The sequence below is a fragment of the Drosophila takahashii genome, chromosome X, assembly GCF_030179915.1.
Source record: "Drosophila takahashii strain IR98-3 E-12201 chromosome X, DtakHiC1v2, whole genome shotgun sequence".
NCBI classification, from domain to species: domain Eukaryota; kingdom Metazoa; phylum Arthropoda; class Insecta; order Diptera; family Drosophilidae; genus Drosophila; species Drosophila takahashii.
Genome location: NC_091683.1, coordinates 8,765,249 through 8,780,173, shown reverse-complemented (window position 1 = coordinate 8,780,173; position 14,925 = coordinate 8,765,249). Strand labels below are relative to the sequence as shown.

The window sequence follows — 14,925 nt, the reverse complement described above, 5'->3', positions numbered from 1 at the left end:
CAGTGCGTTTGTGGGGGCACTCTTAAGTACAGTGAGTTCAAGGAGCTTAGCCCTTTACATTGACATCAGCTATGCTTAAAAGGGGTGTCTTTAATAAGAAGTAATAAAATTTAAGTTCATGCTTTTTAAATAAAATATAAATTTTTTCTTTAGTTATATAATTATCAAATTTCAATACTATATAATTAACCATACAAATTTATTAAAATACTTTCTTTTTTCTGAGTAAATTCGGTGACAACATTCTTTGTTATCGGAACATCCATCACACTGTGTAGTAAACTTTACCCAACCTCATCACCGAGCAAGCTGCTAGCCTTTTATTTAATTTGATGTGGCCAAAGTTCAAAGGTGAGCTTTGAGTGTGTGTGCGGTAGCCGGCCGGCAATCGGGGATAACCATTTATGTAAATGGACTTTGTGCGTTTCGAAATCGGTCCCGCGGTTAGAGAACTCCATCCCCTGACCCTCTGACCCTCTGAACCCTTGAACCCACCACCCACCCATCAGCCAGAAAAAGAGGATCCAGGTGAAACAATGCAGTGGCAGGGGTGGTTAGGTTTAAGTTTTAGTTTGCTTTGTGGTCGGGCTTTGTCTTCGTCTTCGGCGTATCGGACCTTCAATAATGCATGCGGTCGATGCGATTCGTTGGCTCCATTATGAGGGGTAATTATCGAACTGAGACTTTGACCTTTGCCCCGGCACTCTATTCATTTTTGCCTAGCAGCCTGGAAATTAAGCTTTCACCGCCATTCCTCTGCCTGCGATTCTCATTTTAGAAAAGTTTTTGAGCCCTTCTCTGCGCTTCTCATTTATGCAGCTAAATAATCCTTTTTTTTTTAAATTAAATGTAAATGGTATATAAACCCAAAGCTTGGCCAGAAAATAATCCCATTTCCAAACAGATCATGAAAAGCCATTTGAAAACAAGACTTGTGGCTGAGGATTAAAGGGTTGACTGGCACTTTATGAACTCCCTGCATTCCCCTTTGGCCAGCAATAAGCAACAATTTTCGAGGGCGACTCCTTGGCCCGAAGGCAGCAAATTGAGTTGCGCATTGAACTTCAAGGTTAATTTATTTTATGACTGCACCCCTTCCCTCTTTTTTTTCTGTTTATTGTCATTTGATTTTTGAGCCGGAGTTTTGCCCCTCGTTGCGCTCGAAAGTTTTTTGCCCCGTTCTTGCGCTCTGTTTGTTTTGCCTTCGCTGCTTCGGTCATAAAACACAACAGGCGAAAAGAAAGCAGCGGAAAAGTGGGGAAAAGACAAAAGGACTAAATGTTGCCAGTTTATCACTTCATTGGGCGCCTTGTGGGTAGCGAAACGGTTGGGTAGATAAGTATATGAGTCGAGTGAGTTTGAGTTTGGCTTAAAGTTCACTTGGGTATCTTTAAGTTTGAAGGAGTTCGAAGAGCACAAGGAACACACGAGTAGAATAGGAAATGTTTGATAAACTTAAAAGCAGTGTGTGTGTGAATTTCTTTTTCTTTTGCGCCTCTCTCCGCGCTTCTCATTATTTGAGGTGACTGCATTGGCGGAGCTCTTCTCGGCGCTTCTCAATATTTTGACTTATGCTTTTAACAAGTTTCCTCTGGCACTCTGTCATGAGTTTCGCGAGTGCAATTTCCCCCGAAAGTCATCGGCGAGGTGGCAAAAATTACACTTGAATCTGTGCGTTGGAGCGAACAATTTTCGGATGCTGTTTTTTTATGGCCCCACCTGTGTCCCCACCCGAGTGTGTGTGCCAGCGGCCACATCTCTCGCCTGTCGTCGTGCATCAGGTAAAAAAACAAGAAAAAAAAAGCAGAAAGGTAAAGGTAAAGAGCACCTGGCACGCCCCTTCGTTGAGCGGTGGGTGGTGGGTGGTCCGCGGGCGGCTTAACAAGTATGAAAAGCCAGGACATAAAATTTAAACAAGCTGGTGCAACAATCGTCTGCGTCCAGACCACTGGCCCCCGAATCCTTCCTTCGTCCTTCGTCCTCGCCAGTGGCTTTCGTCCTCTTGCAGTTTCGTTTTTCATAGGCAGGCCGGCCGTTGAATTTTTGAAGCGTATACGCGATTTTTATGCAACTTTTTAGTTTCTTTTTTCGCTTTTCTTTTCTCAGGCGGCTTTCGTATTTTTTTTTGGCGTAAGAAAGGTTCCGGAGCGGAAGAACAGGGGCGTGGCAATATTATAGCCAGCACTTGGGGATGCTGCATGGGGCACATGCAAAACCACAAATGATAGCAAAGTTGAGCTGGGTGCGTGTGGCTGATGTTGCCGTTGTGATGTTGCTGCTGCCGTGATGTTGCTGCCGTGGTGTTGTTGCTGCTGCTGCTGCTGCAGTACCCCAATCAGCAGGAGGAGATTCGAAGGAGAAGAGTGCTCTGGCATTCGCCGTAGCTGTCGCACTTTCAGTAATGTGACACTTTGGGCCATGGCATGTGGCAGCTGCAACATGCAACAGCAACGGCAACAATGGAGCAGCAACAACAACCGGAACAGGAACCGGAACAACAACAGTGCCACCTCTTTAGCCGAAAAAGCTAAATACACGCTTTAAGCATATGGATAGACAGCGAACTGGCTGGGAAAATGCATGTCTGAGCAGGCGGATCGATCGATAAATCAAATGGTTGGCAAAAGAAAAATACTGAAGCACTGGAAAATACATAAAACTATCTAAAAAAAGTTATATATTTTTAATTTAATTTTTTAATAATTGATACATTTACATAAAACCTTTCTTAAAAAACAATACTGATTTAAAACAGTAATAAATCATCTAAATAAAAAATACTTCGATTTAAGACAGTTAAAATAAAATAATTATTCAACCATTTCTGAATGGTTTATAGCAAACAGTTCTAAAACAATAAACTACTCGCTTTACTGTAAGAAAAACGGTCGGCAATTCCTTTAAGTGCTGGAAAATTCAGGACATCTTCTTCCTTTTTCCTCCTCATGGGGTGTCAATGGGAGCGAAAGTGAGGGGAAGGCGAGAATGAAGTCCAAACAATTTATATTAATCATACGCAATGTGGTGCCAAATTGTTCCGGGCATATCCAGCACTTAAGGAGGTCCCCATCTCCATCTCCTGCTCTCTGCGGCATTATCTCGGTGGGTGCAGAGTGCAGCAGCAGCTAGAACTACGAACTGCGAGCTGCGACAACGGCAAAGACGTTGACGATGTCTACGACATTGGGAGCAATTTTCCCGGACAAAGTCAAGCTCTTAACGCATGCAGCCGGCGGAGGACGAAGGATGCAAAGGATGCGGGGGATGCCAGCGATAAAAGCGCCGGCTAAAACGGATGGTGTATTATCCCTAACGACCAGCATATAAAAATAAATCCCCAGCCGAATGCAGAGCGACATCGGACCCGAAGTGGGCGTGTGCCCAATTGGCCTATAATTTGTTAGGCATGCGTGCACTGGGCGAAATAACTTGGCTAATGGGTATTAATAAATCATAAATTATAGGTATTTAATGATAGATTTTGGAAAATACGATTATTCTTTGTATTTGCAAGCGCGCCCTTCTCCGCGCTTCTCAAAATGTTTAGCTGTACTATTAAGATTTTTTTTATTTTGTTAAAGAAATGTGTTTGAAGCTTTAAAGTTCCAACGAATTTTTTGCCAAGTGCACAACTGACATATGGCCTTAAATGCATTTCGGGCTAATTAGCCTGAGTGAGTGAGTAAGGACAATTGTTGGACGACAAGTGCATTGGGTTAGGACGATTATTAATTGGTGGCCACACAAGGGAGCACTTTGCACTCGATTAGCGTACGGCAGATTGCGCCTGAGTGGAGTACGACTTGGGTTCACCTGCCAGGTCTCCAAATCTTCATCCTGAGATGTGAGGACATAAAGGATCCTTCGCATAATCAAGTCGTTCTGTGTGTGTTTGGCCATTATAGCATTAAGTTTCAGGTTTCCTGCGTCTCATGGCCAATTAAGCAGGCCGCAAAAAGCCCTGGGCTCGGGATACAGAATCACGAAACATGGCTAATTTACCAAAATGTTACTAATATTAATGCGCATTTAAATTTAAATATGGTTGCCCACAGAAACACACACACACGCACGAAAAAACTAATTAATTTAATTTGATATTTTCCCTGTGCTGAAAGCAAACAAATTGTGAATCAACAATTTATGGCTAACGGAATTCCCACGGAGAGGCGACTATCCCGTAAATAAATAATAATAATAATTAGAATTTAAAATTAGTTGGCCGGGTAAACAAATCATAACTTTATTTAGTTGAGCTATTAACCGCTAAGCCATCGATAAAAGCGGCAGATAAATTACCCAATAAAGTGCACGAGTTTTAAGGGAAGGAGTTGTAAAAAATGCAGTTAAAACAAGAGTGCCCCGATTATCAAATACCCGTTACTTAGCTAAAGGGAGAGCGAGGGAGATAGTGATACGCAAGCTGCAAGGCAAAGCGACACCTAGCGGCAAAAGTAACGGAGTAACGGGTATAAAAATTACACTGTGCAGCATTTTTAGTGCTTTTTGAATTTACCTCGATGGATGCTATATTTTTGGATTCGTTACGAATTCCCAAGTTAAACTGCGTTTTCCAAAAAGTTCCCCGACGCAAGGATTCTTAGCAAAAGGACCTCAAAGTTCGAAAAATGCTGAAATTGGCCAACTTTGCGGAGCTCTCAGAGGCAAATGGATGCATGGTTTGATTCGATGTTAAAGTTTTTTAAAAGATACACCCCTTATCTTTTAAACCCCATACTTAAAAATTTTTTTAGATTTTTTTTAAGGCAAAAACAAATTCTAGAAAACATAGTCAAAAAACATAAAAGTATACAGCTGCGGTCAAAATGGTAGTAGTGTTGCCGCCCTGTGTATTTAAAAGTTTGTTGTTGTGATTGATCTTTTCCTGGTAATATTGTATTGATCATAATTTTACTATTAGACTAATTGGATAAGAAAAAATTACAACATCAAACTTTTAAAAACACAAGGCGGCAACACTGCTACTATTTTGACCGCAGCTGTATGTTTTTCAGTTTTTTGACTATGTTTTTTGGAATTAATTTCTGCCTTAAAAAAAATCCTAAAATTATTTTATGTATGGGGTTTGAAAGATAATGGGTGTATCTTTTAAAAAACTTTAACTTCGAACCAAGCCATGCATCCATTTGCCTCTGAGAGCTCCGCAAAGTTGGTCAATTTCAGCATTTTTCGAACTTTGAGGTCCTTTTGCTAAGAATCCTTGCGTCGGGGAACTCTTTGGAAAACGCAGTTTAACTTGGGAATTCGTAACGAATCCAAAAATATAGCATTCATCGAGGTTAATTTTTGATGCTGCATAGTGTTATCTGTCCACTTAAAAGCACAGATACAATTCCAGAGAACCTTAAAAAGGTCCTTAATAAATATGGGAAAAGCAGTAATAATAAAAACCATTTTATAGGCCTCATAAAACTGAAAATAAGCTTTGATAAATGAATAAAAAAATGGGTATTAATAATTCCCAATAGCTTCAAAGGATCTGTTTTGAAACATTTTGCCATTGTCTTCGACTTAATTAATCTTAAGCTGATTAACCAACAAATGGCGATGTTTCGAAGGAGACTCTGGGGTGTTTTAAGCCGATTGCGTTCTCCTGTTTAATGTGATTAGGCCCCTAATTGGTTCAATCAAAGTGTCTTCAGAGTTAATTAAATGCTCTCTTCTCCGAGCGAGCCTCTCGAAACAAATCCCAATAATCGTTGAAATAATTACCTATCCCAGCGAAAACGCACAAACACACATGAGAATGAGTAGGGGAATGAGAATGAGATGGTGGGATTGACTGACTGACAAAAGTTTGGCTGGCGGGAAAAAAACAAAAAGGCGTTGATTATTTAAGTACTTAAACGTGTTTTCCTTAATGAGCTACGAAATAATTCATAAAATACCAAAAAGGCTGAGCGCGGGGCTCCTTTTAATTTTATCCTCTGACCCCACAGGCACTTTCACTCGAGAATATAATCCTGTGCGCAAAAGTGTACGAGTATTTACTTAATCCGTCTCCTCCTCCGGCGGGGAATTCCCCTTGCCGTCTGCGAATCACACAATGAAAAATGCTTTTATTTACTTTTGATTATCTGCTTATGGACAGCACAACAACAATGGCTGGGAACGGGAAAAAGCGTTGGAAAAACGCTTGGAAAAACAGCAGACAGACAGACAGGCTAACAAAAAAAGGCTCCCCAAAAAAAGCATTTAGATTAGCAAAATGCAGTTGCCATGAATTCTGTGGTAGTGAATTGTGCTAACAATAAAAGTTACTGCGGAGGAAAACTTTCATGAGGATCTTCTGGTTTTCAGACTAATAAATATAAATTCTACCAAAATTAAGGCACTAGCCATTTATGGATTTTCCTACTTCACAAAAGTTTGTGTTTATGGCACAATTATAACTTTTTATTACCTTTTAGTTGGCTTTAGTTAGTGCTTTAAATAATCTTTGAGTTATACGTTTATTTAATATTTCAAAAATATAAAACTATATATTTTTAATGCAGCTAAATAAATACCAAAAACATTTTCCTTAAAGCTCAAATGCTACAAGAAAATTAAGAAGGAGGCGACAAAATGCCACCGGGAAGGCGACAACAAACAAACGAACAGTCTAACAAACAAACAGACAAACAACGGGTAACAAACGGCTTATGGCCAGGTTTAAATATGGACCATATGGACGGTGATGCTGGCCAACAAACGAGGGTGGTTTCCACAATTCAGCTCTTCGAACTTTGCACACCAACCGCTTTATGGGTTTTGGCCCTTCTCTTTTTTTTGCGACTGTCAACGCTGCCTGTCGCGGTTGTAAAATCAGCGAAATGTTAGCACTCAGCCAAAAATAAACGAAAAAGTATCTAGATGGAAAGCGCAGGGGTCGAGAGAGAAGATACTGAGTATTTGTATGAGAACTTTGTACAAAAAGGTCGCAAAGGGGTTACAAAAAAATATTTAATATATTTAAATTGAACATATTTTTTTTATTGAAATGGAAACATTTTTTGGAAGTTTATTTTCCTATCTATGGGCATTTATTAATATTTAATAGTCCTTTAAATGTTTTTCTATTATGGTTTTTTATTTCTAAAAAATTTAACCTATTTTCTTTTTAAAAAAAATGAATTTATTTTTTTTTTTAATATTTTATAGTTTTTTTTTTTAACAAGAGTTTTAAGGAAGTTTTTTTAACTATTTATGGGCATGATTATTATTTATATTTTACAGTCCTTTGGAGACACAAATATATATTTTTTCTGAAATCTTTAACCAAACTGAAAACCCTTTGCATTTCGACCATCCAGGGTACTAAAAACAAAGCCGCACCTGCAACGCACACACCTGCAGAAGCCACACACCCGCACACCTGCCATAAGCCACGTGGCACACACACACACACTCCTATCGGGCTATAATTTATGGCTAAACGGATGCAGCAAAGTAGCAAAAGCAAAGGGTGCAAAGTGTTACCTTTGGCCGCCGGCTATTTAAAGTGTAAACGCATGGCTTCGAGTGGCTTCGATCTCATCGGGATGATGAAGTGTTTGAGTCCGACTGACGATGGTGCAACAAGTCATGGAAATGGGATACACTCATCCTTATTGCAATAAAAACAGACACATTCGAATTATTGTATTACTATCATGTGCTCGTGCGAATTTAATTGCTTTTCAATGGATGAGGAATCGTTGGCTAAGCATATTGACAGTCCAAAATGTATAGCATACATTTTGGGGCGACCCACACTGCGTATGAGTAATGCTGTAATGCCCTCGCTTGCCATGCGGATTACTCATACGCAGTGTGGGCACTCAGTATTTGTTTGTTTGCGGCATACACACACGCACACGCACACAAAATTACATTTTGCAGTTACAAGTGATATAAATAAATTTTACGTTTCGAAATGTTTGTCAGTGCGGTCAGTCCGCCTTTTTTGCCATTTCCCCGAAAATGTTTGTGTGACTTTTGTGTAGCTGTTAAGTGGCAAAGCACACTCGCACGCACACCCACAAACATTTAACTACATTTAAATTGCAATTTTCGCAAAGCAAAGCAAACATTTTGGACGACATATCATTGCATTTATCTGAGCTATATGTTCGTGTGCCAATTGTAATGTATATGCCTCCATTCACAATTGACAACTTGATGTTGCCATCGCACATACATATATATATAATATATAATATGTGAAATTCTCTAAATTGCTACTGTGTTATCACACAGACGATTTAGCAATTGTTCGCTTTGCCAATTTTCGACATGGAATTTATTTCGAAAATCTCCGATTTAAATCCAGAGACAGTTTCAAGTGAAATTCATTGGTTATTAAGTTATGATTAACCTGAAACAGTTCTGGAATTTGTCCCAGCCCAAAAATGATTTAATATTGAAGTATGTAGCACGAGAGGGGGAGGATTTCATTTCGTTTGCATACGGTAATGGGGTTATTCTACGACCGTAATTATTATTTATTATTCGGCAAAGCAATAAGCAAATACACAAATCGTTCGAGGGAACCTGACAATTCGTAATTATTTTGATATCGAATTTGAAGTCTCTTAAAATGTTGGAATTCATTTAATTTAACGTAAATTGAATTACGTTATATTTCAGAATTTTAACTGCAGGACTTAAATGTCGATTAATGGGTTTTTTAAGTTAAAAATTAAATATAAATGAATATATATTTTTAAGGCTCAACTAAAAAATATATCTATAGGTTTAAAAATTCCTTGAAATTCCAATAGATGTCAAATGTTTCGTATATTTAATAAATTTAATTGTAAGAATAAAAATATAAACTTATATATTTTTAAAGGCATTATGAAAATAATATATAAAAGTTCAAAAATTCATTGAAATCCCCAAAGTTTTTTCTTTATTATTTTTACTTTTTTAATAATTTATTTATTCTTAAATTTTGGTGATTTCTTCTTTATTACTTTGATATTTTAAATCATTTATTAACTTTCAAATGTAGGTGATTATAATAAATAATGTATGCCATGCCCAGGGCTGCCCCAAACACTCAAAAATAATAACTATATTTTTGCAGCTACTTAAAAATACAAAGTGCTTGATTCAATTACCCATTCTTCGCTGTCATTCTAGCTGATTTCCCCACACACTTATCGAGAAGTTTTCGAAGCCAAGCAAGCCAAAACCAATGCAATCCAATCAAATTAAATATACTTGCGGCTAAAGGCTTGAAATTGGCACAGCCCAATTGTTTTGTGACCACTTAGAGGCAGTCAAATTCTCTGCGGAGCAGAAGAGTGGCAGGCTAATTTCCATTTTGTGAGTGCGACAGGAGGCGAAAGTGATTGAGTCGTGGTCAAGCTATCTATCTGAAAAACCACCCAAACCCCATTCACTCACCATTCACATAGGCGGCAAAGTCAAAGTCCTTGTCTCTTCGCGCTCCGCCATCATCTTCGATGTCCGGCTGTTGATGGCGCTGCTTTGGCTGCTGCTGCAGTTGCTTTCCCGCTTTCGGTGCGGAAATGGCGTCATTTCCGGCTGCCAGGGTTACCGTCAGACCCAAAAGCAGGGCCGCCACCAGCGACATTGTCTTGGAGCGGCATTTGCGGTATCGGCGGCTCGGGGCCGCCATGCCGCCCACTAATTGCACGCACACGGAAGCGGAAATAACACGCCGTTCGCCCGGGGGGAGTAGTTACTGTACTTGTACCGGGATTGGGCTCAGAGTCTCCGCCCTCCCAAAAAAATAAAGCCACTGCCAAAAAAAAAGTGGGAACCACACACAATCAATCGAACCGGCGAAGCTTCAGTTACGCGTAATTCGCAAGCCGGGAGTTTCGGTCTTCGGAACTGCCACGCGAATTCTTCAGGAGCCCGAAGCTAGAAGGACCTGCTGCCTGGCCAACGTGCGAGGCGCAATTGAGCCAGCAAGCGCGCTGCCACACACTCATATAGCCGTTGTCAGTCGACAGTTGCCAACTTGCAACATGCCGCACACGCCAAACGACGGAGCCGAACTTCTGTTTTGGTGAATGGACTCGGAATCGGCGAATCCGAGGACGAGGCCGAGTCCGAGTCCTCCGACGCCTGCGCCCTGTTCTCGAAAATCTCGAAAAACAAAATCTGAAGGGAAGTAAGGGGAAGGCCAGAAGTCAGTTGCAGTTCATTTGCTTGGCTACGTGACGCGAGTTTTTTCGGCTTTTATTTTCCCAGGGAAGAGGATGGGATGGGATAGGATATGTAGTAGTATAAGGCATAATGGTTAATGGGCATTCGCATTCGCATTCACATTGTCGTTGTCATTGGCAAATCGAAATTGCACTGCTGGTGTGTTTTCCAAAATCGCCTTTATTGTTTATTGTTTGTCCCCTTGTTTAACTGTTGCTCTTCGATTTTATTGCCCCCGAGAAGTTCAGGAAGATCAATTGGCGCTGCTGTTGTTCCGTAAAACTCTGGCGATTTTCTATAGATTGCCGGCTGCCTTGTTGTAGCTCAAATTGTAGTTGAGCGAAAAGTTGTTGATGGACTGGTTGGCTAACTATTGGCGATTAGTTGAGTTGAGTGGTAAAGTTGGCGCACATGGATGAACTTTATGCAGCTTAATGTTAATGTAATAAAATACATTTACCAGTTTAATAGAAAATAATTTGAAGCCACGAGTCACAAAATATATAGATTTATTAAATTTAAAAACAAAATGTAAACCAAATATTTGCCTAAAATAAATAAGTATTTAAATTAAAAAAATATTATAGACAGTATAGTGATATTTAATTTAAAACTTTTATAGACTTCAAAAAATCTTAAATTAAAATGCCAGTTGAAAATCTTTACTTAATTAATTAACTAATATTTAAATTGATACGAAATTATATGCAATTCATAGTGGGAAGTATTTAAATGGAATCTGAAATATTTTGATTTACCCAGCAACAGCATATGCGATGTTTTTTGAAGTACTTTGAATTAGTTATTGATTTAATATTATTAATAATTTAATTCTCTCATAATTTCCATTTAACCCGCAACTATTTTAAGAGCATTTTGAACAGCGACTTGCCAAAAATGTAGCCTCGTTGTTTGTCAGTTACTGCAGCTGCTGCTGCACTTGTCGCCGCTGGCTGGTTTTTGTTGCTAGTCGCTAGTTGCCAGTTGCAGCAGCAACTGTTGCAGCTGCGACCGGCAACCTGCGACCTGCGACCTGCGGCCCCGCGGATCAAGAACAGTTAGCTATTATTGTTACTGCCGCTGCATGTTGCTGCCGTCTGGCGATTACGGACTCTGATGTTGCTGCTGGGCTTAACTGTTGCTGTCGGTTCCTGTGCGTCGATTTGCATCGCAATTGCAATTGCAATTGCAATTTTGCAATTTGCCATTCGCATTCGCCATTTGCCTTTTGCCGCACCCCCATACCAATCGCAATCGCAACCCCTCGCCCGCATTTTCTTTCGCTCTTAATTAAAACATTTTGCAGTTGATTTGCGCGGCTGTGTGGTAATTTGATTAGCGCTCGGCCCCTTCGGGAGTTGCAACAGCCACGGCAAACTGTATCTGTATCTGCATTTGTATCTGCAGCTGGAGCTGCGTTAACGACTCATCGACGACCCGCAAATATCCACGAAATATCCGTGCATAGCTCGAAAAAAACTGCACATTTTCCTGCAACGCTGGTCTGCATTACTACAGAATGCAGGCGTAGAGCCTCCCCGCCAATGGGATATTGATAACCAACAGCAATTTGCAGCTGCAGATAATCAAATCACTCGGTGAAAAACGGAATCATTAAATATTTGTGAAGACATCGGGACTGCTTCGTACGAAAAAAAAAAAAATAATTCGACAGTCAGAATGCAAAGCTGGTCAACATGGTCTTTAAGCATGTCTATGCGAGACGCAATATAAATATACATTTAATAGACTGTTTAGTCCAAACCAGCAAGAATTTTTGGTTTGGTAAAAAGTTACCCTCAACAAAAATCTAAGAAAAATCCAATTCATTTTAAAAACTGTGAAAATATTGTTCCGAATATGGATTATCATACCTTTCTGAACTCGTTATTAAATTTCCATGCCATTTTTCGTAAAAAATCATGATGTAACCCCTTATAAAAAAATTGAAAATTGGCCAAAATTTTATTTTTCCTAGATCACCCGGAAAGTGTTATGGATTTATTTGTTGTTTTTTTATCTGTTGAAAACAGTATGTGTTTTTGGTGTAGGTCAATTTTTGGCCGAGTTACAGCAAAAAAACCAAAAGAAAAAAAATCCAATTTTGTACCAAAAAATTAGATCCCAATTTTTCACAAAAAAATAAATGGTTTATTGACCTTAACAATGGAAATAATGATCCAAATATGGATTGTCATACCTTTCTGAACTCGTTATTAAATTTCCAATCGATTGGCATTTAAACCTGGACAATTTATTTTTTTGCCATTTTTTGTAAAAAATCATGAGGTACCCCCTTACAAAAAAAATTGAAAATTGGCGAAAATTTTATTTTTGCAGGATCACCCGGAAAGTGTTATGGATTTTTTTATTATTTAGTTATCTGTTTAAAACAGTATTCATTTTTGGTGTAGGACCATTTTTGGCCAAGTTATAGCAAAAAAACAAACAGAAAAAAATTCAAATTTTTACCAATAACCCAGATTCAAATTTTTCACAAAAAAATAATTCGTTTTTTGACCGTAACAAAGGAAATATTGATCCAAATATGGATTGTCATACCTTTCCAAACTCGTTATTAAATTTCCTATCGATTGGCATTTAAGCCTGGACATTTTATTTTTTGGCCAGTTTTCGTAAAAAATCATGAGGTACCCCCTTATAAAAAAATTGAAAATTGGCGAAAATTTTATTTTTCCTAGATCACCCGGAAAGTGTCACGGTTTTATTTCTTATTTTGTTATCTGTTCAAAACAGTATGTATTTTTGGCGTAGGACCATTTTTGGACAAGTTACAGCAAAAAAACGAAAAGAAAAAATTCAAATTTTTGCCAAACAAGAAAGGAAGCTAGCTTCGGCAAGCCGAAGCTTATATACCCTTGCAGATCATTCTATTAATTTACAAATCGCAAAAATGTTAAATTTCTTATTATTTCACATTAATTTTTCGATCGTTTCTATCACAGCTATATGATATAGTACTTCGATCTTTTAAAAATTAAAATCGAAATTCGGAAATATTTCAAAATAGTCATATCCCAGAGTAGAAGGGAATGTAATAAAAACCAACAAAGATATAATTTTTTTCCCATTAATTTCCATTTAATTTTTCGACCGTTCCTATGGCAGCTATATGATATAGTGATCCGATTTAAAAAACAAAAAAACCGAAATTCAGAAATATATAAAAAAAAATATTCCCAAGAGTAGAAGGTAAAATTTCAAAAAACACCGGAGCTAGAATTTTTTTACGTTTTTTTTTTTTTATCCTTCCTATGGGAGCTATAAGATATAGTTGTCCGATCCGGTTGGTTCCGACATATATACTACCTGCAATAGAAATACGACTTTTACGAAAGTTTCATCCCGATAGCTTTAAAACTGAGAGACTAGTTTGCGTAGAAACGGACGGACAGACGGACGGAAAGACGGACAGACGGACGGACAGACGGACAGACGGACGGACAGACGGACATGGCTAGATCGACTCGTCTTGTGATGCTGATCAAGAATATATACACTTTATGGGGTCGGAAATGTCTCCTTCACTGCGTTGCAAACTTCTGACTGAAATCATAATACCCTCTGCAAGGGTATAAAAATCAGAACCCAATTTTTCACAAAAAAATAGTTCGTTTTTTGGCCTTAACAATGGAAATATTGATCCAAATATGGATTGTCATACCTTTCTGAACTCGTTATTTAATTTACTATCGATTGGCATTTAAACCTGGACATTAAATTTTTTTGCCATTTTTCGTAAAAAATCATGAGGTACCCCCTTACAAAAAAATTGAAAATTGGCGACAATTTTATTTTTGCAGGATCACCCGGGAAGTGTTATGGATTTTTGTATTATTTAGTTATCTATTCAAAACAGTATGTGTTTTTGGTGTACGACCATTTTTGGCCAAGTTACATCAAAAAAACGAAAAAAAAAATTAATTGTTTACATTTGATTTTGCTGGCAGGCGCAAAAACATAAGTCCAGCCGGCAGCAAGCTAATCTAATTAAAATTGTCTAATTATTGGGTCTGACTGCCGTTAACAGCTCATATCATAGTTTTCCCATTACATATAATAATTATTATTATTATTGTTGTTCTGATTATCATGGTTATTACGACAGCGAGTGCCAAAGCGGCGTATACTTGATGTGATTGAAGCGCAGTGCCCACATCATTCTGCACTTGGCCATAATGCTCTTATGGCCATAATTGTTGTTGCGGCACTCTGACCCGACTAATTGTCGAGCTCTGCTTTTTGTTCTCGGGGCCCCGCAGTTCTGGCCAGCCAGTCAATCCATCCATCCATCCATCCATCCATCCAGCTGGCTTCCCAGTTGAAGGTTGTGCATTCCGCATCCCACGGGGCGCTAATTGAATTCGCTGCCACCGCTGGCCAATTGCAGCCAAAAAATTGAACAAAGCCCCGCAAAGCACTGGAATAGGCAGAAACCTCGAAAACAAAAAGCGCAACTGAAAGCCAAAAACAAATGGAGATGAATTGCATTCGGGAATACCCTCTTTGGTATAGGGTTACCCACTGAGTGGGTTATAAAATTGCAACAAAATAGTAAAAATCCGGAGAATCCATGGATTTATATCACTGCATACTTTTATTACTATTCCAATCAATTTAAATTGAAATATTGGTTTTATCAATATCTGTGATTTAATGTTTAAATATGTTTTTATTTTTATTTTTAATTTAACTATTCTTTTATAAAATATTGCAATAATAATAATAATATAGCTT

General features: G+C 38.5%; 1 protein-coding gene across 1 annotated transcript in view; it reads right to left on the bottom strand.

Moving 5' to 3' along the window:
• Positions 1-9,897, bottom strand: part of LOC108068100 (uncharacterized) — a 38,700-nt gene extending 28,803 nt beyond the window's left edge. Inside the window, exon 1 of the mRNA XM_017157504.3 lies at positions 9,397-9,897. Coding sequence (XP_017012993.2) covers positions 9,397-9,631 — 235 coding nt within the window. The 5' untranslated portion in view covers positions 9,632-9,897. The remainder of the gene's footprint in view (positions 1-9,396) is intronic.
• Between the last annotated feature and the right edge of the window lie 5,028 nt (positions 9,898-14,925).